The sequence below is a fragment of the Polypterus senegalus genome, chromosome 6, assembly GCF_016835505.1.
Source record: "Polypterus senegalus isolate Bchr_013 chromosome 6, ASM1683550v1, whole genome shotgun sequence".
NCBI classification, from domain to species: Eukaryota; Metazoa; Chordata; class Cladistia; order Polypteriformes; family Polypteridae; genus Polypterus; species Polypterus senegalus.
In genome coordinates, this window is record NC_053159.1 from 40,759,488 (window position 1) to 40,786,014 (window position 26,527).

The 26,527-nt window shown below is 41.8% G+C and overlaps 1 protein-coding gene across 1 annotated transcript in view; it reads right to left on the minus strand.

Annotated features, from left to right (window-relative positions):
• tmeff2a (transmembrane protein with EGF-like and two follistatin-like domains 2a) overlaps nt 1–26,527 on the minus strand; it is a 725,006-nt gene that overhangs the window by 222,931 nt on the left and 475,548 nt on the right. The window contains exon 5 of the mRNA XM_039755899.1: nt 8,022–8,118. Within this exon, the coding sequence (XP_039611833.1) occupies nt 8,022–8,118 (97 nt within the window). The remainder of the gene's footprint in view (nt 1–8,021; nt 8,119–26,527) is intronic.

The following is a 26,527-nucleotide window of genomic DNA, read 5'->3' on the forward strand; positions in this document are numbered from 1 at the left end:
CTACAAACACTGAGGGGCTGGCGGTGGCAACATGATCCTGGGATTAATGGATGACTGCACGTGTTGGAGGGCATCTCCACTTGCTTCAAGGTCCTGATGAGATAACCTGAGGAGACACCAAGGGCATTGGGGCTTCTGATTGTTTTAAAAGAAGATTCTGAATGTATTTCGACCACAGTTTTATTGGATCTATTTATTGATTTTAACTTAAACTTTTCATGTCATTCTGTGGTTTATTTGAAGATTTCCACACTACACTTTTGGACACTACTGCTTGTTTTTAAATAAACAAACAATTTATAAACAATTTACTCCAACCACTTGCTGACTGTGGGTGTTCTCGTTTGTCGCTGCTTATCCTTGGGTTAGTTATCAGTGGTTCCGTGATCAAGAGACTACGGGAACCAAATGGGGAGAATGGAGCGAACCCAGACCATCACAAGATTACATGACTGAAGTGTTTAAAATTTTAAAGGAATTAGTGAAGTTGTTGTTTTCAAATTACTTTTTCCACAAAGAATGGGACCTTGTTAAGCACAAACTTTGTGAAAACTTTAAAGAGATCAATAGGTGCATGGATCAACTTGCAAAGTAGAGTAATAGAGAGTGTAATAGAAATCAAGGATTTTAGGAAACTTCAAAACCTGACTTGATGTTATTTTGTAGAAATCTCTTACCTAACATTTGTGAGCTTGTTGGGATAAATAGCCTGCTCTCATCAAAATTTTTCTAATATGGACAACAAATTATTCTTAGTTAACAGTTTAAATGAAAATTTTTTTCATTTTACGTTGTACTTCCTTTTCTTGGTGAGAGTCGAGATGACAACATGTTCAGCTGAATGTACCGGACAAGAAACTTTTTATAGTTCCTCTTGGAAAAACTAGCCATTTCAGAGAAGTAGTTGTGGCACCCGGCCGGGCGGGCTTGTACCTCCTCCAGACCGCGAGGGGGTGTCCGACCTAGTTATGTTGGGGGCCACGGGTAGAGGGCTTGGAAGCCCAGCCCTGTAGGGGCCCGTGGCCACCGCCAGGCGGCGCCCCGGTGCCTGAATATCTCTGGAGCCCAGCACCAGCACTTCTGCCACACCAGGAAGTGCTGGGGGGAAGACGACAGGGGACACCCAGACGACTCCGGGTGCGCAGCCGGCACTTCCGCCACACTGGGGTGTGTCTACAGAGGAGTGCCGGGGAGTAGATGGAGCCCATCTGGGTTCCTATTTAAGGGACCGCCACCCTTCAGTCGAGAGCGGAAGTTGGGTAGAAGAGGACGGAGCTAGAGAGAGGACTGGAGACGGCCAAGAGAGAGGCACAAAGACTGTGAGGCCTGGACATTGAGGGAACGGTGCAAGAGGCACTGGGGTTTGTGTGCACGAATAGTAAATTGTAAATATTGTAAACTAGCAAAATACCCGCGCTTCGCAGCAGAGAAGTAGTGTGTTAAAGAATTGATGAACAAGAAAAGGAAACATTTTAATAATAACGCAACATGATTGTCATTGTCATGAGTGTTGCTGTCATATATATATATATATATATATATATATATATATATATATATCAGAAAACCCAGCGCCGCAGCGATGTCGTGTGTTAAAGAAATTATGAAAAAGAAAAGGAAACATTATAAAAATAATGTAACATGATTGTCAAAGTAATTGTTTTGTGTATTTGGCGGCAGAGTCACGAAGTTGTTTTCGTCTAGCTGCATCAGAAAATGTACCACGACGTCTGACATGCCTCTTTTTTACTGTTTTCTCACAGTTTGGATTGCTGCTGTCATAATGGGTTTGAGTCTACATATATATATATATATATATATATATATATACACATACATATCTTCATATATATATACATACCTATCTACATCATATATACACACACATACATACACACACACAAATTATATATATGTGTGTGTGTATATGTATGTATGTGTGTATGTGTGTGTGTGTGTGTGTGTGTGTGTATATATATATAATTTAGATAGGTGTGTGTGTGTATATATATATATATATATACACATACATACAAACATACACACAGGTATATATATGTATGTGTCTATATGTGTGTGTATAGCTTTGGTCACTGAGTACAAGGAAAAAATAATAAAATATAGTGTATAAGTTATTAAACAGTAAAACATTAACGTTTTAAGAAGTACAGGTACATTGAGCACTACTGGAGTTGTTGCGGGTAAACTACATTTTAAAGACGGTATAACACAACAGGTAAGTAGTGCTAACAGCAGCTTAAATGTATATGGATCATCTCTCGGTAGTTGATCCCTTTTGAAAGGCGCTACACGACGGCTGTGGTATAGAAATTACATTTTGTATGTGAACGTTCAAATTTCTGCCTCTGGTAATGTGCCTTACCGGCATTACCAGCAATTAAAGAAAATTAGTTTTGTGTCCTCTGCAGTGTTAAGAGAGAAAGGCTTTGGTTTGGAATAAAAGGAAAAAAGGTGTAAAGAAAGGAAAGTTGCCTTTTTCTTTTATATAGTATAGAGAGATGTGTTTGCTGACGTTATGATCGTCTTTTGGGGACAGTCGCGGTGGGTCTTGTGTAGACTGGTGAGACCTCCCTGCCATTAATCGGCTGTGATGGCACTGTCAGTCCTCCACTCGTGTGCGTGTCTTCATAATCCGAGCTGATGACCTCATAATCGTATACGTGGAAAAGAAAGTGCGAATCGCCTTAATATTAGTTTACCGCGGTGTAGAAAATGGGTCCCGTGTTTGCACTTGTCTGGGCTATAGCTCAGGGGGAGGATGAAAAAAATTAAAAGTGCTCACTTTGACTTAAGGCAGAAGCGCAGTCAGTGTCTCAAAGGCCGGCACAGCTATGCGCGCGCACCGGCTGCTCGACCTTTGCTGGGCAGGAGACCCCAGTTTTTGCAGACACGTTCACGATGTCAAAAGTCTCAGTGCTCTTTGGAGGTCATTCATATATATATTTATATATTTATATATAGCAAAATAGTAGTGTGTTAAAGAAGTAATGAAAAAGAAAAGGAAACATTTTAATAATAACGTAACATGATTGTCATGAGTGTTGCTGTCATATATAAGTCACCCTCGCTTCGCTCTTACATTTTTACAATTCATTTAATCATGGCTAGTGGCGGAAAAATTATAAAATGGAAGGAGGATTACACTGAGTATGGCTTTACCAAAACAATTATTGATGGCGAATCGATTATTCATAAAGCTTGAATTGGTGATCTGTTTTTCTGTGTTAACCTCATATTTTTTCATACTTCTTCTCAAACCAAGGTGGTGCGCGGGTAAAATGAATAGGGATGCGCTGATCAAAGTAATTGGTGTACCAGGAAATCATGCATTGGCAAAAGTTCCCCTTTGCTTGTAATGCAAAGTGTGATTAAATGCATTATTTTTTAATGCGTTATGGAGCACGTGCATTGAAGCTTCTCAGCTGTGCTTGTGCTAAGAAAAGGAAAGAGTTTAAAAATAACGTAACACGATTGTCAATGTAACCTTTTGTAAGTAGTGCCTGGAGGATTCAGTGTGGAGAAACTCTAGAGACAGCGTGTGTATTAACTTGTGGATTTTTCTGTGAGTATTTGGTGGCAGTATGACGAAGTTGCTTCGAAAGACGCGTTAGCCGCGGAGCTCAGCCCAGAGCGAAATTAGGTAAATGGAAGGGGAGATGATGACGTGACTCCCCCACCCGCCTTAACTGTGAATCCTCCACAAACACAGTCTCTCGGAATTTGCATAAGCACACCCCTTCACCTGCAATTTTAACTTAGTTACAAAGTGATCAAAACTCTCGTTTATATCCTGTGTCCTCTCATTAAACTTATATCCCGCATTACCCGTGGGCATGAGAAATGCCAGCGGCAGCATGTCTATGAACTTAATTTAAAGTTTAGGTTTACACCTTGCTTTCTTTCTGAAGTAGCAGCACTCATGAATATGGTAGTATATGTCACTCGCTCGCTTCTTATTGTTTCGCTGCCTTCTCAATTATATAATGCATGTTTTCTTCAGCGCTTTTTGGAGGTCTTCCTGGTTTTCTACGCACTGAGTTGACAGTCAGTTTACGCGATTACGTGGGAGGCATGATGATGTCACACGAAACTCCGCCCCCCACGGTTTTCGAGCTCAACTCCATTACAGTAAATGGAGAAAAATACCTTCCAGTTATGACCATCACGTAGAATTTCGAAATGAAACCTGCATAACTTTTGTAAGTAAGCTGTAAGGAATGACCTGCCAAATTTCAGCCTTCTACCCACACAGAAACTTGGAGAATTAGTAATGAGTCAGTCAGTCAGTGAGTCAGTCAGTGAGTCAGTGAGGGCTTTGCCTTTTATTAGTATAGATAAACCGTGTGTGGTGGAACTGACGATGTCCGTCTGTGTGTGTCCGGGTCCAAGTCCACAGTGGCGTAGCCGGCAGGATGCTCCACCTGGGTCGAGGTGGGGACCTGCATTAAAAACAAATATTCCTGTGGATGGCCTGGCGCAGCAGCGGCCCCACACCAGCGGAGCGCCATGCACAACCCCGCGGCAGCGGTTTACTCCAAAGACTGCCGCCGGACCTCAGAATGGCCATCCCCGGGTGCGGGGAAGGAGAACGGGCGTCGCCAGAGTGCAGCGGGCTCCGAGAGTCGCGCTGTCTGGACGGACCGCCAGGCCGGCGTGGCGACAAAGAAGGCCACACAGAGGCAGGGGCCTCGGAGTGACGGGAACTGGGAGGTAAGTGCCCTGCCCTGCAGTAATTGGCCCTTCGGGGTCAGACATACCTTGCTTTTCACATGGAGGGATGACCCGGATCCGGGTCCATGGCAGGAGCACGCCGGTCCACGGGCTGTCGGCAGCGCGAAGGGGGCAGCAGTGGAGGCTGCGAAATCGGAGCTGCTGCAGCTCGAAGAGTCGCAGCAGCTGCGAGGCTGCCAGGAGGCACGCCACCGCACCCAGAGAGGGGGAGACAAGATGGGCGCGGGCCGGATGTCCCGCTCGCTGACAGGCACGGGATTGGCCGGTGTGTCTTGTGTGCCCTCAATTGACGGTACAGAGGCGGGACCAAGGAACGCCAGTCTCGTGCCGAGAAGAGACCCAATTGGGCCAGAGGGAGTGGCCCACAGGAGGCAGACGACGAGTGCGGCTGACGGACAGGTAAGCCCACCGACATCTGCCTTCCTGTTTTCGCCGGTGGCTCTGCGCAAGCCGGAGGAGTCCCTTCAGTCGGCAGAGTCACCTCTGTTACAGATGCTGAGTGCTCTCGTCGTACAGCTGGAACAGCTGAAGGGGAAGGCGGTCGCGTCGGGGTACTCCCCCAGAGTACCGCGTTGAAGGTAGGTCTTGCCGTCCCTGTAAAGCATAAGGGGGGATTTGCCGAAAATGGCCGTGACTTTGCTAAGGAGGACCGGCATCAAGTAGGTGATTCCCCAACAGCGGACGCGGTGGTGCAGACTGCCTGCAGGCGAGGAGAGCGAGTACGCAGGGGCTGGCAGGACAGGGGCTAATGAGTGCCCTGGGTCCTAGCGCCCTGCGCTCCAAGCCTGCAGCAGACTCCTGTTGCTCTGCAGGGACGCAGACGGGGCTGGATTTGAGCTATCACCATGCTCAGACCCAGACCATCAGGGCGTCCAAGAGAAGAGGGAGGAACCGAGGGGTGAATGCCGGTTCCTCCGATAGGTGAGGTGAAGGGCCGTCCTCTGCGGAGGCAGAGCTAAACCCCTGGGCGGCTGGATGAGCCACCTGTGAGAGCGATTCCGTTAACACCGAGAGGACCAGCATGGAACCTGCGGCGGAGGAGCCAAACAGGCAAGTCGTGGGCTGTCGGTAGGGGGGGGGAGCGCTGCCGATACAGAAACCGGTGGGACGCTCAGTGTGAGTGTCCCGGCAGTGCTTCTGGCCCTCCCTTTTGTCTTTCCACAGGACCAACGCCGTTTGGAACCTGCCCTCCTGGAACGGGCCGCTCCGCGGGAGGACTCCCCGCTGGAAGGCAGATGGTGCCCCAGCTGGCGGGGACGGTGGAGGTGAGAGCGGTGCAGACCACAGGGGCGCATTGGCGTCGGAGGGGGTGGCGAAATAAGATGTCCCAGGGTGCCGTGTTGGACCCTGGGGACATAGTAGGACCGCTCGGACCAACATGTCTTCGCTAGCGGTGGGGCACTGTGGCACCCAGTAGACACCCAGGAGGACCGGAGGAGGGCTTGTACCTTCTCCAGACCGCGAGGGGGCGTCCGCCCTGGTTATGTTGGGGGCCACGGGTAAAGGGCTTGGAAGCCCAGCCCTGTAGGGACCCGTGGCCACCGCCAGGCGGCGCCCTGGTGCCTGAATATCCCTGGAGCCCAGCAATTCCGCCACACCAGGAAGTGCTGGGGGGAAGACGACAGGGGACACCCGGACGGCTTCCGGGTGCGCAGCCGGCACTTCCGCCACACTGGGGCGTGTCTACGGAGGAGTGCCGGGGAGCCCATCAGGGTTCCTATTTAAGGGGCGGCCAAGAGAGAGGCACAAAGACTGTGAGGCCTGGACATTGGGGGAACAGTGCAAGAGGCACTGGGGTTTGTGTGCATGAATAGTAACTTGTAAATATTGTAAATAAACCGTGTGTGGTGGAACTGACGATGTCCGTCTGTGTGTGTCCGGGTCCAAGTCCACATAGTCCTGATTCTGCTACTGGGACTTCGACTGGGACTGTATCTGGTACTTCACTCGTGTGAGGCTCCTATGGTGCATCCTAAATAAATGCACAAAGTTTCTCAAATGTCTCCTCTCCATTTGTAAAATCAGCAGTTCTACTCCAATGTCATCTCAATTTGTTGAACTCCTGTCATGGAATATGAGCTAAACAACACTGTGCAGTAGCTTTGTTTTAGGCATTTGTAAAAACTGCTTTTATGAAAATATTTGTGTAATTACTTTATATTTAACTGTGAAAATATTTTAACATGAATATAAAAAAGCACACAAAAAGAATGATATTACAAAAATCATATACTGTAATACAAAATGTGAGCATTAAAAATAATTGAATGAAAGAGGACTCTATGTCACACAGCAGAACAAATTGAGATGTTTAGATTTCAGGACAAAGTCATTTCTGAACTACAGCGAGTGTCTGTATTTAGCAAATCTTTGTTTATTTAACTGGAGAAAACATACCAGAAATGTTATTGCAAAAATACAGACATTTTTATGGCTATATTATAATACACACATACAGTATGGAAATCAATGCACACACGCAAAAATAGGCCAAATTTAATGGCCAGTCAGTTTCCCTCAAAGACAAATTCAAAGCAGTTTACGTCACATACCTAAAATTACAAAGCACCTAAAATAAGGATACATCATAAACAAGCCATTCTTCACAAACAAAAACATTTTACATTTCAGTTATTGATGCATTTCTAGTATCTATCATCTTGGAAACAGCAGATTCTTGTTGTGCCTTCATTGGATTTCCCTGGGCTTTCTGCAGGTTTCTACTTAATGATCTCCTCACATTTGGTACATAAACTGACAACTAGTAATACAGAATGACATTTCTTAATTCTTAATGCAACTATTAAAATCAATGTGCACATCATGGTTCAAGAGGAACAGCTACTGCATCTGACTTTTAATATCTTCTTTATAACCTTGCTACTGATTTTAATAACAGTGAGCCCCTGTATGCTGCCTCCTTCATGCAGTATAAGCATTTGAGACAGCTGAGGTCCTCTGGAGCGTAGCCTCTAGCAGTTTGGTGGTTATGATGCACTATTTCTGTTAAACTTTTCCTGATTTATGTCACAAATGCTTTCTGGAACTTTTTAAAAATATTCACCTGCAAAGTGCCTTTGTTCATAGTAAAACAAAAATAACTGTAAATGAAAAACTGTTAAATATTCTATTATTACTAAAAATAAGAAATTTTATCAGCATCTTCCTTTGGGTAACTTTCACATTTAAAACAGCCACTACTATACAGAATGTTTTATCTGATGGTCTGGAATTAAATTATAATATAAACCTTTAGGCAGAAATCTTACCACACATCTTCTGCATCCTCATCACACTCTGCACCAAACTGGCAGATATCACAGGTAGATGTTTCTTTCTGACTTGTCTCTCCTGAGCCCTCATTAGCTGAAAAGACACAAGAATGAACATTAGCAACCACTGGTTCAAACTTTCAGGCAAGCTCAGCAATTTCAGATTCACTTTGATAGCTTCCTCTCAAAATGACAGCTGGCTACAACTGATTATTTCCCATCATTCTATAACATTGCCTTGAAATCTTTTTTCAATGTGCAGCAAATTAGGGGGTAGGGAAAATGTGTTTATTATGCTCTAAACAATCACTGTATCTTTTAATTTTTTTTATTTTTCAAAAATATAGTATCATCAGAATGTACATTAAATTCTGATTTAATAGATGAGTATTGTACATCAGGATAATAAATAATTGATAAATGTAATAATCTATATACTTTACATGGTAAAATTATAAAGGTATTTGATTGTTTCATCTATGATTAAGAATCAAACAATTTACACTGAAATAACTCCTTACTTTAATTTTTATAATAAGCAAAGCCAAGTCTGACTAATGTGGGCTAGAATTAATTACCTTTTTAGTACAGGTCACGAAGGAAGAAGTGTGGCTTTAAAAGTTATTAGTGAGAAAGAGCTGATTTGCACAAGGCATGATAGCCTAAGAAGCACTCAATTAAAGCATGATAAGCAGGTGAATGAAACAGAATAATTTCATATATATTACATCAAATACATAATAAATTAGATATTGAGGATTAACCCATTTAGCAAAGAGTGAAGAAGAATCATTATATACTGTACATATGCTAAAAAAATTACATGCAAAGAAAAAAATGTAATGATAAATTTAGAAAATGTCCAAGTTATAAAGAAAAGTATACATTTTTTCCTCATAAAAAGGTCACTTTCCCACATTTATATGATGGCAATAATGTAAATAACATCATGATTTTTTTTATTAAATCTTCCCATAAATCCTCAGTTAATTGTTATGGCTTATCTCTCACAGTCTGCAACAGTAATAAATATTTGCTTTTATGCACAACCTTGGGATGTGTTCCATTATATAGTATTAACTCCAGTAACAGCCACTTGCCCTTTTTATAAACTGTTTGTTTTCTATTATTATTTCTTGTTTGTTTATTTCCATTCTAATAAACTGTGTGATAGAATTTATTATAGAAGCACAATATAAAAAACTTGCAAATTATAAATAAATTATTAAACAAACAGCTGTTTCTGGTTAACAACATTTCCATTTATACTAGTACTTCAAAACATGACACATTATGGTTGGCAATGGCATTTGATGCATCTGCATTCCTTTCATTTCTTGTTATTTACTCTCTTTGTTCTATCACTATTTTTGGGTAAAAGAAGTAACATAGATAGATAGATAGATAGATAGATAGATAGATAGATAGATAGATAGATAGATAGATAGGGGTACCACACAGGACTAGACACCATTCCCAAGTAGGTCAGTCTGCATTTATGTGCTCTCCTAGCACTCATATTGGCTTTTATACAGTATACTTCATTTTTATTCCCAATACCCAAATATATGCATATTAATTTAACTTAAAAGTCTAAATATACACATTGTGTGTGACTGTAGGTAGATGTGTGAGTAAGAGCCTACAATCCAGAGATTAAATTTCATCAGATTAGATTAGATTAGAGAAACTTTATTAATCTCATGGGGAAATTCTCATGCATGCAGCATCAGAAATATAAAAACAAGGATACAGATACAACTGTTATGTGTCTTGTATCTGATAATTCCTCTACTAGATTGAAAGTAATGATTGAGGAAGAGAACAGTAAGAAGAAAAATCTCATAAAAAATAGGACGAAGAATCACAGCCCCACTGTACTTATTCTGATAATAACTGAATAGTTTTGCTCCTAACATGGACTCACCAACTTTCTATATTGAGGCCTGCTGTGGTTTCCCTTAAAAAATATGTTTTGTTGAAATATTTAGCTTTTAACATTATTCATATATCAGACAGTCAGGTATCCATAAATGCAGGATTGATATCCATTTAAAAGGAACTACATTGTCTAGCTAAAGGTTAAAATTAGACACCCAAACTTTGCTGATGATGTGTGCACTAGGTGCCTGCAGAACACAATTAGAAGTACTGCCATAATGTGTGCTCAGTAATGAGTACATTTATTAAGAAGCTTGTAATGGTTATACATGGCTGTAAAAAATGTAAATTTACATCAGTCATTGACTCCTCCTAGCATGTGTAAATCTTTGGAAGGCAATTTCTGAGATTTAGCATGACTTAAAAGAAACCAGATGTAGAGGATTAACTCTGTTTTATGGCATTGTAGCCTACTGTATTTCAAAATTTGTACTCTTTGAAGTTATGCAAAGTCCTTCATTGAATGCTGTGTTTCGGGTAAAATATGACAACAAATGCACGTTCAAACCAGATCAGTTCAGACCAGTGAAAAATAATAAATCCACATAGATTAGCATATCTTCATATACTGTGCAACAAAGAAATCAAAAATATATATATTTTGTATGACTTAATGTTTTAATTTTGATGTATTTGTCCATTGCAAAGTTAAATATTCAAAAGATATAGATAGATAGATAGATAGATAGATAGATAGATAGATAGATAGATAGATAGATAGATATCCTCAGGGGGTAATTTGTCATTTAACAGAAGCTCTTTAAATAAATAAATAAATATACATACACACACTACTGTCTTAGCACACGCCAGAATCACTAAAAAGGGAAAAAAATTAAAAAGAAAGAAAAGACAACTTCTGACTTGGCCATCATAGTGAGGCATTATACAGGCATATCACTGTTGGTAAAAAAAACTCCCAGTAGTGTTTCTTAAAATTCAGAATTAGGCCATTTGAATTCATTTACTAATATCTGACACTGGTTCTGTAGTATCTTTTTTCTGAATGATTTTTGTCCTAGCACAGGTTTGCATGAAATATCTAAATATACAACAAAATATACTAATATTTATTTCTAAGTCTAATGCCTCCAAACTAGGAATATATTTAATTTTTTTGCCAGTCAATGCTTGGTATGATTTGATTCTTCAAGAATAAGTTACCGTATTTATTCGTGTACCACAAACACATTTTTTCCTGAAAATGAACATTAGAAAATCAGGTGAGCGTCATACACGAGAAAATGGTACGCGTCATAAACGAGGAATACGGTAGGGGAATAGGTTTATTTTTGAATCAGTTTGGCATCGTCATTCAGCATGGATAGTAAGTGTTTATGCTCCTTCACAGAGAGAAGCTAAAAGTGATTTTGGAAGCAGAGAAGATAGGAAATCGGGCAGCAGGTCGCAAGTACGGTGTTCCAGAGTCATGTGTTCGAGATTGGTGACAGAAGAAAGAAAAACTTTCGTCATGCAACATAAACAGACGTGCCCAGTTCCCAGAAGTTGAAGTTGCACTCGCTGATTACATTCAAGGCAGGCGTCAGCTTGGATATGCCGTGTCCACGGAAATACTTCAGGTGAAAGCTCGTGATATAGCGAAAGAACGTGGAATACCCATCACTCAGTTTAAAGCAAGCTGCGGATGGGTTACGCTCTTCATGAGAAAAGCTACTAGCTTTCCAAAAATACGTTATTCAGTTGAGGCAGCAGAAAATGTATTTACTGGGGGCAAATCAGTAATGCTGATCAAACGCCAGTTTATTTTGAGAACCCCTCAAACACTACTGGTAATGCAGTCGGAGACAAGAGTGTCCTGGTATACATGGAAAGCAGAGAGAAGCATACCGTGTACGGCATGGGACATCAGTAGCGGTGGTGAATCCAGCAGCGAATCGGAAGATGATGATTAAACTGGAATATTCTGGTGAGCACAATAATTTTCCACTTGCCGTTACAGTCCTTTACCGATTGTCTGTACACGACTCTTTCTTTTCTCATTTCACAGGGCTATTTGTCATTCCCACCTTTTGCAGCATGGTGTGACAAACACTGAATGTTCTGCAGTAGGGGTACTGCTTACAATTAGTACAATATACTGTATCATGTGCAGAAAGAATTAAACAAGACATAATTATTCTCCATTACAGTTATTCATGTCGGTGTCTTACTCCAACCTCACTCGCTTCCTATACAATCGCAATGTGTGTCGTACACGGGGTAAAAATTTTTTTCCCGATTTTCTTTGTAAAAATTAGGGTGCGTGGTACAGGAGTAAATACGGTAATCAGCAAATAATAACTTAAGTGTAGCTTTTAAATAAAAAAAAAAATCTTCATCAAGTTAGAGATATGAGGAAGGACACAAAACCTCTAGTCAACAGGAGTAGAGTAAAGTTATGGCATATGCTGCTAGGTATCATATGCCTTCAGTCAGGTTAATCAGTCTGCCGAGTAGCATTGTGCTGAGTTAATCAAGTGCATTATTTCTAGGGTGTATTTTACAGTCACACTGTTGACTTTGGTGATTTTGTTTTTCAGAAGACAATTTAGCAGGTTTTCAAAGAGACAATGATGATTGCTTTTATCGACATTGACAGATCCATGAAAGGACCGCTAATCAGTGACATTACATTGAACTGCTGAGGCATGTATGTGAAAGCATCAGAAAAAAATCATCTGGAACAGTGGCATATGCAAAACTGCATTTTGCACTATATCAGTGCACCTGCACACAGCACATTATCATAAGCTTTTGGACCCTCACCCTCTATATTGGCAAAATCTTGGTCCATGCCTTTTTTTTCTTTCCAAAATACAAATTGAGAATCACATGAAGAAGATTTGCTGCAGTGGAAAAAATCCAGCAAAAAATGCAGGACACTCCAGGCATAGTAACAAAAGATAAGTAATGAACATATCAACATGAATGGGAGATGTGCTGGAACATGTGAATTGCACAATAAGGAGAGTATTCTGATGGAGACTAAAATAGAATTTTTTTAAGTTTTATAATAATTTTTTTTTTGTTTAAACAATCAACAGAGAGTAGCTGGTGGGGTGATTACTGCTAAAACATTATGTTTATTTTCAAATGCTACATTGTTTTTCAAAGTTTCCACACTGGTTGGGGGGTTATGATTAGTGGTTGCCCAGTCCTCTGAGGATCCTCTTTTGATTTTCCAAAACTAAAACAGTCATATTGGTCTAGGCGGGCTTTCAGGGGCTTTGCCTTCAGGCCACATCAAGAAATGTTGTGAGTCAGACTTGACCTATGGTCTACTAGCACTTTGCTGTACTATGTTCTCTGCATGTACAATGATAACTTACCGTGGAATTGTCCTGTTGCACCAGCACTGGGCACATTATCCATTCATTCACTTTCAAACCCAATTAATCCAATTAAGGGCTGAGGGTGATACATCATAATTACAAACTAAATAAAAGTATTTTTAGAGTGAAATAGCAATACAAATGCATATCCATTTGTTATACATTTATTCTTATTTTATTGTCAACTTTTTACAGGACTGGTTTGTAAAGAAAAAGAATTTATTTAGGAAATATTAGTCATGAATTGGACCTAGACAGGATGGCAACTCCTGAACCCACCTACAATTAAAGTCCTTCGCAACCAGCCAGCTTAATGTCATCAGTTAATTTGCCGTTTTTGTAAGACAGGAAAAATCCCACTCAGAAATGGAAAGATAGTGTAAAATTCTCAAAAAGAAGGGCCAGGCGTGATAGTGCTGAACTAACAATTGCTGTTCCATACAGTACCAGCACAGTACATTCTCTCAGTTTTTCCCCAAATACTCTTTATTTTTATCTCTGACATCCCTAAAAACCCATACAGTATGGTTAATTGGTGATTCTAAACTGGCTTCAATGAGTGGGTGTGCAGTCCGGTGATGGAGAGGTGCATCACCCAGAGTTGTTTTCTGTCTTGTGCCCAAAGCTGTGGAATAAGTCCCAGCCTGCAATGGCTCTGCATTGGAATAAACAGATGTGAGAATGTTATTTTATGTATTATGAATTAGCTGATTAATTCATAATTAGCTAATTTTCAAGTATAGCATTGGTGCTTAATTGTTAGTTTTAGATACAAACACATTACAATGAAAATGTGTATTTGCTTTGAGCCTCTTTAACTCGCTGATTAATTTTAAAGTTGCTGAACACAGCAATAACATCAGTGTCAAATCAACACTAGTACTGTTTATATGGTTCCACTGAGGCCATAAAGACATTTGTGAGCTTTAATTTAACTCTAGAAGAGTTCATTTGAGACTGGTAATTTTGTTGTGTACTAACTGGCTGTTAAGACATCTAAAATCCCTTTACTTTTGATGCTGTTATTGTTGTAACCTATGTGAAGGAACCTAATGAAAACAACAAAAACAAGCCAAACATTCCCTGCATCATAAACAGCAATGCTACCACAACTAGCAACATCCAGTTACTTTATCCTTTATTCTTAGCCTGTTTTTTAGTATAAAGACCAGACCTGCAGCCTAACCCAGAAGCGCTTGACAGGGTGCCAGTCCATCACAGACCATGCAACACCCAGTTGCCTTATGATGGCCAAAAACAGAAAACTTTTACTCTGATAAATTAGATGGTTCCTAGAAAAATATTAAATGAAGAGTACCATGCATTTTATGTGTGAACTACAGCCATTATTTTAAAATGAATAATGTATAAGATCTCTTTTATATTTAGAATAACTGGGTCACTCACACAGATCTCTGAAATTCCAATAGGTTTTTCACACTGCAGCAGTATGCACGTAACACTTTTGTTTCAGGAGTCAATAAGCAAATAAAACATGTTGAAGCTCATACTGCATAGGCAGCAGTGTCATTTGGTTGTAAGTACATACTTTTTTAATTATCATAATGGATTTCAATAGGCATCTTCAGAAAAATATGAAGAAAATCTATTCTAGTACAGTATAAGAAAAAAAAAACCCCACATTTTTCCATTTATTAAAATGACACAAGCAAATTAAGGTCCAAAACTGAAGAAGTAAGAATATAACCTGCTTTCTGCTTTCTCACATGCCTTTTTAGAAATCAATAAAGCCTTTTCAGCATTACCTGCTTTATTCTATTTTTAATTTTACACAATATTACAGATCTGTCATTATGCTCTTTTAGGACCCTGTGATCTAGAATTACAGGTATTACAATTAAAAATACTATTATCTTCTGTTTACTAAGATGGGAATGTGTCAGCTTTTATCTCCTGGCACCAAGCAATAAAGCTCAGTTGCTTATGATGGTCAGCTCTGATAAGCTATCAGCCCTATCAGAAAAACAAGCTGTCATCAAAATACGTTGCACATTATAGGCTTATCTCTCCAGAACAGATAGCTATTAGTTTGAATCCTTCCCTCCACCAATTTATATTTTTCATGTACATGGCCATTTAAATTTTATCATTTAATTTTCCTTTGCTGTTTTTTGTTGATGATGAAAGAGTGTTATCTCTGCATGATATTTTTATTTTACATTGAAGTTTGTCATTGGATTTTCATCACACTGTAAGCTTCTGAACAGATAAAAAAATCAAACATCTCTTTTCTGTTTGGCCAAAAAAAATGGATTTTTAAAACAATTCCCTCCTCCTGTATTGATAAGATTTCCTCTTTGGCACACTAGCTATTGAACAGATAACTATAACTACAAAAAGACAAACAACTGTGACTTTGAAAGGGCTTACCTCCTAGATAGATGACCTAAAGTTAATCTCTAACTGCAGATAGTTGTAATACTTTTTCATCATATTTACAGATCTGACTATGTATGTCATAGAATGTTTCAATGAGGGCGTATGCACTGCAGACAAAGCAAACAGTCTATTCTTGTGGCATGTGCAAAATAGCATTATTTTAAATCAGATTGCATGACTTTTATTTGTATTTTTTCTTTTGCTTTTATGATTGCTTTTAGAGTGATGTATACTGTATATGCTGATTGAGTGCTCAGCTGACAAATAGTTGCCAGGGGCAAAGGCATCACCAAGGTGGCACAATGTAGGGTAGGAGAGAGAGAATTACATTGGCCATAAAGACATCATCTCTGCATGCTAGTAAGGAAAAATGGGGGCCACTAGGAGATGGAAGATGCTCTTTTAAAGGCTGCTGCCCCAGTATTGGACCATGCACAGCATCAAGAACATAGAGAGAGGGTTTCCTGAGAAGCTAAACTAAAATTCTCCATGTCAAAAGATGGGTCCCTAATCCTTCTCATCTTCTTAAAAAATTGGGAATTGGGTTCATTAAAGAAGGTTAATAGAAATGTAGAGGTCTTTCAAGTCTCAAGTTGGTGGTGATTTTGTTTTCGAAAAAGTAGGGAAAAAATACAAAAACACTGCACTCCTCTAAATGGCTGCATACCATAGTCTACAACCTTTGGAACTGCTAGTATGCTGCCCAAAAACGCCCTCTGCAACGATTTGTAAGAGACAAACATCTTGGAGAAAAGAAAACAGAAATAAGAAGCCAAAAAAAACAAACAAAAAAAAAAGACAAAAATGCTGATGTTAGCAAAACAAAGAAGATCAAAAGCAAAATGACCTAACAATTGCTCGATTTGCAATAAGGAAAAATTTGTTATTTGCAAAGAAATTTAACAATAAGATACCAGAAGCTGTGCACCACCAGCTTTTATCAGTGTAGGAAGATACCACTTTCAGGTGAATCCTGCATCATATGACTGGCAACAGGCATAGCAACCATAAACAACAACAAAACAATGGCACTCATCCAGAAACAGAAAATGAAGTGGCACTGAGGTAATGTCCCTGTCATTAAAAAAAAAGAAAAATACTTAAAAATTCCAAAAATATAACGAAAAGAATGTGACGCCTTTTTGGAATACGATGAGTGGAAGGATGAAACCATGTTCTTGAATGAGAATGAAGGGCAGAGTAAGGGAGTGAGAGAGAGAGTACTTTGCATCTAAAGTGCAAGAAGGTGACTGAAGAACTCAATTGATGGTGACTGACACCTGCAAATACTCTCAAAGCTGACTTGTTTTTTTTAATTTGTTTGTATCCTTTTAGTTTTAGAATCAAACAGTGATTTGCAACTATTTTTGGTTTATTTTTGATGAAAATTGACACTGGAGCACTATCTCCTTCTAAAACACAAAATCTAAACTTCAGTGCTATATGGCACATTTGTGGACTGCAGGACCATACGTAAAATGTGCCAAAAGAAACCTTGTAAAAAGTGGCCATTGGTGAATGAATATTCAGAGGGACAAATGAGGGAGAGTCAGGTCTGAAAAAAGGTAGGCCATTACAAAAAGAGTTAATACTAATGCTAAATGACCTGATGAAACTCTGTTAATTTCAATAACAGTAGCCACCCTCAAATGCCCGGCTACAAATTAGCTATAGCTGTACCTGTCTAACAACTAGAATGCCCAACACATACTGAGTGCATATCACATCCCACTTTGAGTGCTCATTTGCAGACAGAGTGTCTGAGGGGAGAAATTTGGAGGAGAGATGCCCTTGCTTGCACTGAGTTAAAAATGCCTATTTGTGTAAAGCAAAGCTCATATGTTGTGCTTTTATGTTACCTATCAGCTGCTATTTTAATGTTTTATCTAGTAGATAGATAGGCAATCAGTTTGCCTTTTAAGCAGGCTAACATCATATGAAGAGATTAAGACCTTTTTGTGTTAGCCAGACAAATGTTTCATATAAGATTTGTAAATTGGTTTATTATCATTATAGGTTTTTTTTTTTTACTATTCATAAGTGAAACAGGTAAGTTTTGATGAACACACAGATTTGCAGTAATGCCAGTAAAATTCATCTAACAGCCAGTTGCACAACTGCAAAACTCAAAACTTACTAAAATGATTTTAGCGAGAAGTTAAGCAAAATGACACCTTTTATTGGCTAATTAAAAAGATTACAATATGCAAGTTTTCGAGGCAACTCGAATGGCAATACATGAAGAAGGGGTCTGAGTAGCCTCGAAAACTTGCATATTGTAATCTTTTTAATTAGCCAATAAAAGGTGTCATTTTGCTTCACTCCTCACTACATTCATAATGGCTAACACGGTACAACACCCTAGTACTACTAAAATGTTTTTTAAAGGTTCCAAAGTTTTTGGGGAGGAAAACAAAAAATATTCCTCCCTAAAGCCCCATTCACATATTTTCATGTTCACCTGTGATTGCTTTCAATTGCACAACTGTCAAATCAATTATATTTAGTGTATGTCCCTCATTGAAGAATTGCAGTGCATTGTGACACGCTAAATATTTTCAATAAGGATCCCCGTGAACCTAAAAAGGATAAAGCGAGTTTAGAAGGTGGATGGTTGGATAGACGGGTACACTACACAGGAAGCCTTTCTCCTGCTGTTACCTAGCAACTGCCCTTTCCTTTTTCTTGATTTTGGCAGAAGAGTTTGAGGATACTTACTTGTATGCTCCAAGTGCTATAGGGTTGGAGTTTGTTTTTTGTCCCTGATGCATCCTTAGAATTGTGATCACCAAGATTATCATTGTAATTGGCAAAGTCAGGACAGTAATATCAAAACATGTTCGGTAGTTCAACAAAATATCCACACATGACAGGAAATGAGTCTAGTGAATTTTTTTTCACTATAGATCTGTATTTAAATACAAAATGACAGGCAGATGCAAGGAGAATTACTGCATATTTATAAATTTCAAGTGTTTAAAATTTCTCAAGCTTTTAAATCACTTTTGGGTGTTTTTCAAGCATTTTACCAGCATTTTCAAAGAGGAGTATTGTAGGGAAAATATGACTGACATCATTTCCATTTTGTAGGCTGTGAAATGTCATATTCTGAAGTGATTGGTATGCTTCCAGAATGTCTTCCCTGACTTTGGTGCTTTTAATCCTGGCAATCATAGTACTGAAGAGCAGGTGTTGTCAGTGTTGTGATTGCAGATTTTGGGTTAAACCCTGTCCTGCAGCAAGAGGACAATTCTGGGCTCTCCATGAAGTATACAGCATCCTGAAAAATTTCAGGATTACACACAAGTGTCAAAAAAATGTGCTTGTGGCTTTTGGTGTAACATTGTGTCAGCACATAATACGGTCGTCTAGTAACAGCTAGTGAGTAAAGTGTTATCGTGCACAGTGGTAATCAACTCAAAAGAAACAAATATTACATTTATATACATTTAATTCTGCTGTGGGGTACATTTAATCAACCCATTTTCAGGGTCACTGAGAGCAAGTGATTATCACAGCAGCACAGGGTATAAGGCAAAATGTGAATGTGGCGGTTGGCACACTGATCATTTTCAGAGATCAGTCACACAGACAAGCAGAAAACAGTGGGCTGCATGCAATACTTTAACAGAAACATATTAATAAAGTATCTGTTTAGTTTTAATCCAGTTATTTGCTAAAGATATTTTGAAACAGTGTACTCTGTTGGCCAGCAGCCAGTGTTCACCTGGAGGCTCAGTCTGGGGAAGGAAAAAGGGGATGGATGATATTTACTTCTCAAAGGACTAAACAAATTGTCTTAATTGAGAAGTATCATTGACACATTTTAAGTATTCAGTGTTGAAACAGGTAATACCATTCAGTTCAACATGCTCAATAATACCTAGCAATCACGGGCATATGCAAATCCCATATGGCACTGTGAGGGAAAGTGCTGTGCTGCCACTCTGCCAATTTGTTAAAACATCTGTAATAAACTTTAGCATGTGTCACACACGTGTGCATGGGAAGCAGCTGAAGGGCTTAGACAATACTGTTTATACATCTGCCCAGGGGGTGCGCTGGCGCTCTTTCTGAGTTCTCTGCAGGTCTTACCGGAAATCCCACCAGGAGCCGCCATTTCCAGGAAGGACACATCACTTCGGTTCCGGCCCCAAGAATGAGGTCACTTCGGTTCCGGCCCCAAGGATGATGTCACTTCCAGTTCGGCCCAGAGGGCGACATCATTTCCGCCCTCTGGCTATAAAGCTCACTGCCTTTGCTTAGGCAGGCAGTTCTGTTTTGGACTCTGTTGTGTAACAACTGTTTAAAATGCCTCAAAGACTTTTGCAGCGGAAACCGCATTAAGCGGGTGGCTGCCCCAAACCTTTCCGCCTCTGGTCTCCAGTTCTTACAGTGGCGTAGCGGCAGGATGGTGTCCCGAAGAACCGGGACACGAACTTCAAGGAACCAGGTGGGTGAGTACGGGGCGAGTTTGGGGCAGGGAGTGCGCGGAGGGTCAGGAAGGGCGGTGCAGGCTCTGCTCCACGAGCATAACCCGGGGCTACCAACCCATCTCGTGGAGAAGGTAGAGGGGACCCACAGGCGTGGGCTGGCTTCTGGGGAAAACACACGAGTGGCTCAGTATGCTCTTCTGGGTAGGAAAGCCGAGCGCCCATCGGGACCAAGGTCCCTGTTAGCGATGGGCTGTCCCCAGGCCGGCAGGTGAAGAATATAATAGACTGGGAGTTTAACCCAACAAAGGGCTGTCAGAGCAGGCTATGGCTCTCTGGCAACAGGTGGGTGAGTGGCTACGGCCATTTGATTTGACCCCTTGCAAATAGTGCAGCAAGTGGCCTGTTTTTGCTGCTACAGCGATACCCCAGGAATTTGCCCAGCCGGCCTGGGGGAATTCCATTCTATGGACGAGCTGCTACAGCTCTTGCAACCCAGAGGCCGGCTGTGAAACCGGGAGGCAGAACAGCCGCTCTGTGGACTACCGGGAGTTATGTCCTACAAAGCAGTCCCTTCCACGCAATCCAGAGCCTGTTCGAAGTCGCGGGCCGTCTGGCTTGCGACCTGTCGGGGAACAAGGCGGACCGTAGGGGACAATGGCGGGGTTGTTTGTGTGCCCTTAGCAATCCCTGGCGGATAAACATACGGGAGAGCTTCTTATTAATGGACATATGATAACAGCGCTGTTTGATTCCGGCAGTAGCGTGTCTGTCGTTGCTCGCCGTTTTGTTCTACCGCAACAATGGATTAAGAAAAGACCAGTCTAAAATGTATACGGAGATATCCGCTCGTACAATACCGCCCGGTGTTACGTATGTCTCGGAGGAACCCTTGACAGCTTACGTGGCGGTACACCGGATCCTCCGTTTCCGTAATCCTCGGGGGACTGGTCTGACAGTAACTGTAGTTTAGAAAGCATTCCCGAAAAGCTTTTGGCCTCGTTATAGATGATAAAGATTCATCTCAAGCTGCTTCCACACCGTGTAATCAGCCGACAGGGAGTGGGCGGTAGGCCAAGAGAGTGCGAAGACACTCCCGGACCGTCGCGGGCTACTACGTCATCCACTAAGCGCCCGGCAGCGAGGAGGATTCTCCGCCCCTTGAGGTCAGACCGGACCCTCTCTGAGTTGCACTTTCAGTTTAGAGCGACTCCGGCTTCTTTCAAGAGAACAGTGGAATGGCGACTCTCTGAAGCACATAAAGAATGCAGTGGTTCTCGTTAGCGCCAGCGACGCATTTGCCCATGCCACAGGGACCTCACTTTGTCATGATAATGATTATTGTATCGGGTTGCTGAACATGAGGGAAGGTCCGGAAGTTGTTGCTAGTCCAGCGGACCTACGGCGGCAGGTTTGCGAGTTAGCACACTCCACCTTCTTGGAGGCCATCTCGGCTCCGATAAAACATTAGAGCGCATTAAGCTCCGTTTTTTGGCGGGGATTAATGAGGAGGTTAGCGCTTTTGCATTTCCTGTCCGGAGTGTCAACTGCGGCAAATTCCTAGGAAGGACCGTGCTCCTCTGATTCCCCTTCCCCTTATTGGCGTTCCTTTGACAGGATTGGGGTGGATATAGTAGGACCCTAGAGCCCTCAGCCGAGGATATAAATATATACTCGTCCTCGTGGATTATGCAACCCGATTCCCTGAAGCCGTTCCATTGCGGCTACCACTAAAAATATTGCACGGGAACTAGTAGGAGTCTTTTCACGGGTGGGCATTCCTAGAAGTCCTGACGGACCAAGGAACGCCTTTCACCTCGGAAGCGTTCAAGGAGACTGCCAAGTTACTGAAAATAAAGCATTTAAAAACCTCGGTGTATCATCCTCAAACCGATGGGCTAGTGGAGAGATTTAACCAAACTCTCAAGCAAATGCTACGTAAGGTAGTCAGCAAGGATGGGAGGAATTGGGACCAACTCCTCCCCCTTGTCCTCTTTGCCTACCGGGAAGTTCCTCAAGCCTCTACGGGGTTCTCTCCCTTTGAATTACTATACGGAAGACAGCCCCGGGGCTTATTAGATATTTTAAAGAGGGCTGGGAAGGGGAGGCACAGCCCTCCACTAATATTTTGGAGTATATCGCCCAATTCGCGATAGATTTGATGCAATAAGACCTATTCTAAAAGTCATATCGAGGAGGCACAATCAGCACAGGCCGCCTGTATGACCGTGGCACGACTCTCCGGGAGTTCCAACCGGGGGATCGCGTCATGGTATTGGTTCCTACTTCACACTCTAAACTGCTCGCACATTGGCTAGGCCCCTCCGAAATTAAGGAGAGGAAGGGATTGGTCGACTATTTGGTGAAACAGCCCAATCGCCGACCAGCTGGCGAATATATCATGTAAACCTGCTGAAACCGTGGAAGGAGAGGGATCGATCCCTCCTCCGGACAGCCCTGCTCTCTCTTCGCGAAGTAAGTTCCCTTAATTTGTGAACAGCTATCTCCCAGACAGAGACAGGAGCTCGAAGCAGCTATCCGCTCGGTCCCAGAGGTGGTAAGTGAACAGCCAGGTCAGACCTCTCTGATTGCGCGACATATTGACTGACCGGGGTGATCGTCCGTGGCGACCCTACAGACTCCCGGAGGCAAAGAAAGTAGAAGTGGAACTGGAAATCAAGCGAATGCTGGCACTAGGAGTGATCGAGGAAAGTAGTAGTCCCTGGTCCAGTCCCATCGTCTTGATTGCTAAGCCTGACGGCAGTTGGAGGTTTTGCAATGACTTCCGTCGGCTCAACCAAGTTTCCGATTTGATGCTTATCCCATGCCTCGCGTGGGCGACCTCCTCGAGACTGGGACCAGCCAAATTCTTGACTACACTTGACATGACAAAGGGGTACTGGCAGGTTCCTTTAGCGAGTCGCGAAGGAAAAACGCGTTTAGCACTCCTAGCGGACACTGGCAGTATCGTGTCCTTCCATTGGGTTACACGGGGCGCCTGCGACTTTTCAGCGTCTGGTGGACAAAGTGCTCCGGCCCCATAACTCGTTCTGTGCTGCCTATCTGGATGCGTTGTCATCTATTCCAGCACCTGGAAGGAGCACATACAGCAGGTCACAGCAGTATTACGGACATTGGGAGAGGCCGGGCTCCGCATCAACCCCAAGAAATGTTTCTTGGTTGAGAGAAGCCAAATATTTGGGCTACCTAGTGGGCCGGGGTACTGTGAGGCCACAGTGTTCCAAGTTGCAAGCCATAATGGCCTGGCCCGTCCGCAAACCAAGCGGCAAGTCCAATCCTTTCTCGGTTTGGCCGGGTACTACCGCCGGTTTGTGCCTCGTTTCTCCGAGAGAGCGGCGCCCTTGACCGACTTGACAAAGAAAAGAGCTCCTAATACGGTGGTATGGTCTGATAAAGCGGGGGCTGCATTCAGTGACTTAAAAAGGGCTCTGACTTCAGCACCTATCTTAATCTCCCCTAACTTCTCTCTCCCTTTTGTCCTCCAGACGGACGCCGGACACAGGCTTGGGAGCCGTGTTGAGCCAAAGCGTCGGCGGTGTTGAACACCCGTTATGTACCTGAGCGGAAACTGTTGGACGGGAGACCAGGTGCGGCGGTGGAGAAAGAGGCTCTGGCGATCAAATGGGCGGTGACTCAGCTGCGGTACTACCTCTTGGGTCGCGTGTTCACTCTGGTGACGGATCATGCGCCTCTGAAGTGGATGGCCCTTCACAGGGAGTCGAATCCACGGGTCACGAGGTGGTTTCTTGACCTGCAGCAGTACAAATATACGCTCGTTCATCGACAGGGGTCCCTTCATGCCACGCCGATGCCCTCTCCGGGCCCACGACCTCTCGGTGCAGGTCGCCCGACCCGGCGGGTCTGGGCTGAGGGGAGTCTTGTCACCTGCGTGTGCATGGGAAGCAGCTGAAGGGCTTAGACAATACTGTTTATACATCTGCCCAGGGCGGGGGACGCTGACGCTCTTTCTGAGTTCTCTGCAGGTCTTCACCGGGAAATCCCACCAGGAACCGCCATTTCCAGGAAGGACACATCACTTCCGGTTCCGGCCCCAAGAATGAGGTCACTTCCGGTTCCGGCCCCAAGGATGATGTCACTTCCAGTTCCGGCCCAGAGGACGACATCATTTCCGCCCTCTGGCTATAAAGCTCACTGCCTTTGCTTGGCAGGCAGTTCTGTTTTGGACTCTGTTGTGATACAACTGTTTAAAATGCCTCAAAGACTTTTGCAGCCGGGAAACCGCATTAAACGGGTGGTTGCCCCAAACCTTTCCACGCCTCTGGTCTCCAGTTCTTACACATGATTAGAACTATATGTATACGTATAACATTTGTTGAATTCTTGTTACTTGATTGCAAGCTATGTACCTTAATCTGTCCCTCAATAGCTGTCACTAGAAGACTGATGTATGTGCATGCATGAAGAAAGATGTCAGCAGCTTTTTTATCTAGTTTTAATGAGCTGCTTCATCCAAGAAAAAGCATTGAATTCCTGTTAAAAACCCTTCTAAAATGCACCTTTTTATATTTTACCAGTGTCTTATGAGTGTTATCATTGATTTCAATGAAAGATGTGTTTGGCCAAAAATGTTTAAAAACTGCTGAATGCGTGGGTTTTCTAAATCGCTTGCTGGGGAAAAAAAATTAGATATGAATATTGTTATTGAAAACAATGGTGGCAACAATGGTAAGTAACTTTTCAAGTGGTTAAGAAGAATTTTGGTCTAGCGCTAAAATGCTAGAAAAACGTTTAAGTGTGACTGGGCCCTAAATGCTCCAGATAAGACCTAAATGCCTTTCTTCTTGTGTCAATGGCACAAATTCAACTGGAAGCTAATTATTTTTTGAAGTGAAACACTAAGTTTGAAACCAATTTTAAACAATTCTGTCATCACTCACTATTTTTTTTTATTCAAAATTAGATTTTCCCTTATATTTTGCCTGACCTGATACCAAAACCAAATTATAATTACTAATTGAGTGGTGTGGTGTTTGCATTACTTCATCACAGCTTGAAAAGCTGAAAGCCTGGCCTTGTCTGTGTGGCTGCTCTGCATGTATTCTGATTTTCTGCCCTCATCACAGAGACATATAAGTGAACCGCCAACTCTAAATTATACTGGTATGTGTGGCTGTGGGTGTAATTTATGAAGGAGCTATGCTTTGTTCAGAGTTTTCTCCTGATGTGTACCTGAAACTGCATAGTATCTGTCTAAGTTGTATGTGACCTTAAATTTAAATAGGCCAATTTAGTTACAAAAAATATGTATGATTGATATTGCTAATTCCAACTTATATCTATTCCAGAAGCATCTCCTTGCTTACATATGGTGCTTCTTGAAAAGGTTCTGGGTCTCCTGCAAAGGAATACTTACAGCCCCTGACACATACTCCTTCACAATATACGTGAGACCAAAAGAACTAACTAGACACTCATGACAATCCTTTCTTTTCAGTGGTGATGAACTGACATTATGTCTGCCTTTCTCTTAGTATGACTGAGAAAATGTTAATTGGTAGCAGAAAACTTAAGAAAGGCTTTTTGATCATAGTTTTAACTTCAATCAAATTCTTAAATGTTTTTGAATGTGTGTGGATTTAGTTTTTGAATATTTTAAGGTTCAGTACTTGCATTTTTCTAAGCCATCATTTTCCAGTACATGTCTCAGAGCTGTTGGCTCTTGTCTGGGCATTGGTGTACGCTAGACATCACATAATGAACGGACACAAGCCTGTCACAAGACAGACATATAGTCTACCACATTTTCAGTTTACCACTGCCAGTTAACTTAATGTGGAGAAAACCACAAGTAATATAATGCACTCAGGCATCAGAAAAGCCAGCTTCAAAAGATGGCATGCATGGGCATGCTGAAAGTTGAAAATAATATTCTGTTGTATAAGGCTCCTATTCATTGTCAAAAAAGTTTAATGAAAAGTATTGTCCATTAGACAAGTCTATCTTTCTGCAAGTGAATTGGTATTAACAATAGCTGCATCTGTAAATTCAAAATTCTATGTTGAGTACAATTGTATTCACACATTATGAAAAAATACAAATCATCACCTGCTTTCACAAATCTTAACATTCAGTCTATGTTTTGCAACATTATTTATAAAAAATAAGGCATGCTGTTTCCATAGGTGGTAGTAGTTCTGATTTGCTGAGCCACAGATCTAGGTTAGATTTCTGTTCTAGTTGTTGCTTATGCAGGGTCATAGAAGGCTTTGGCCTGTTTGCACATTCTTCCCAGATCTGCATGAGTTGGTTCCAGGTACTCCAGTTTCGTCCCATATCCCAAAAATTAGCATTTTAGGTTTACTGATGCCTCTGAATTGGCCCAGAATAGGCGAGAGTGGGGTCAACTATATGCCAT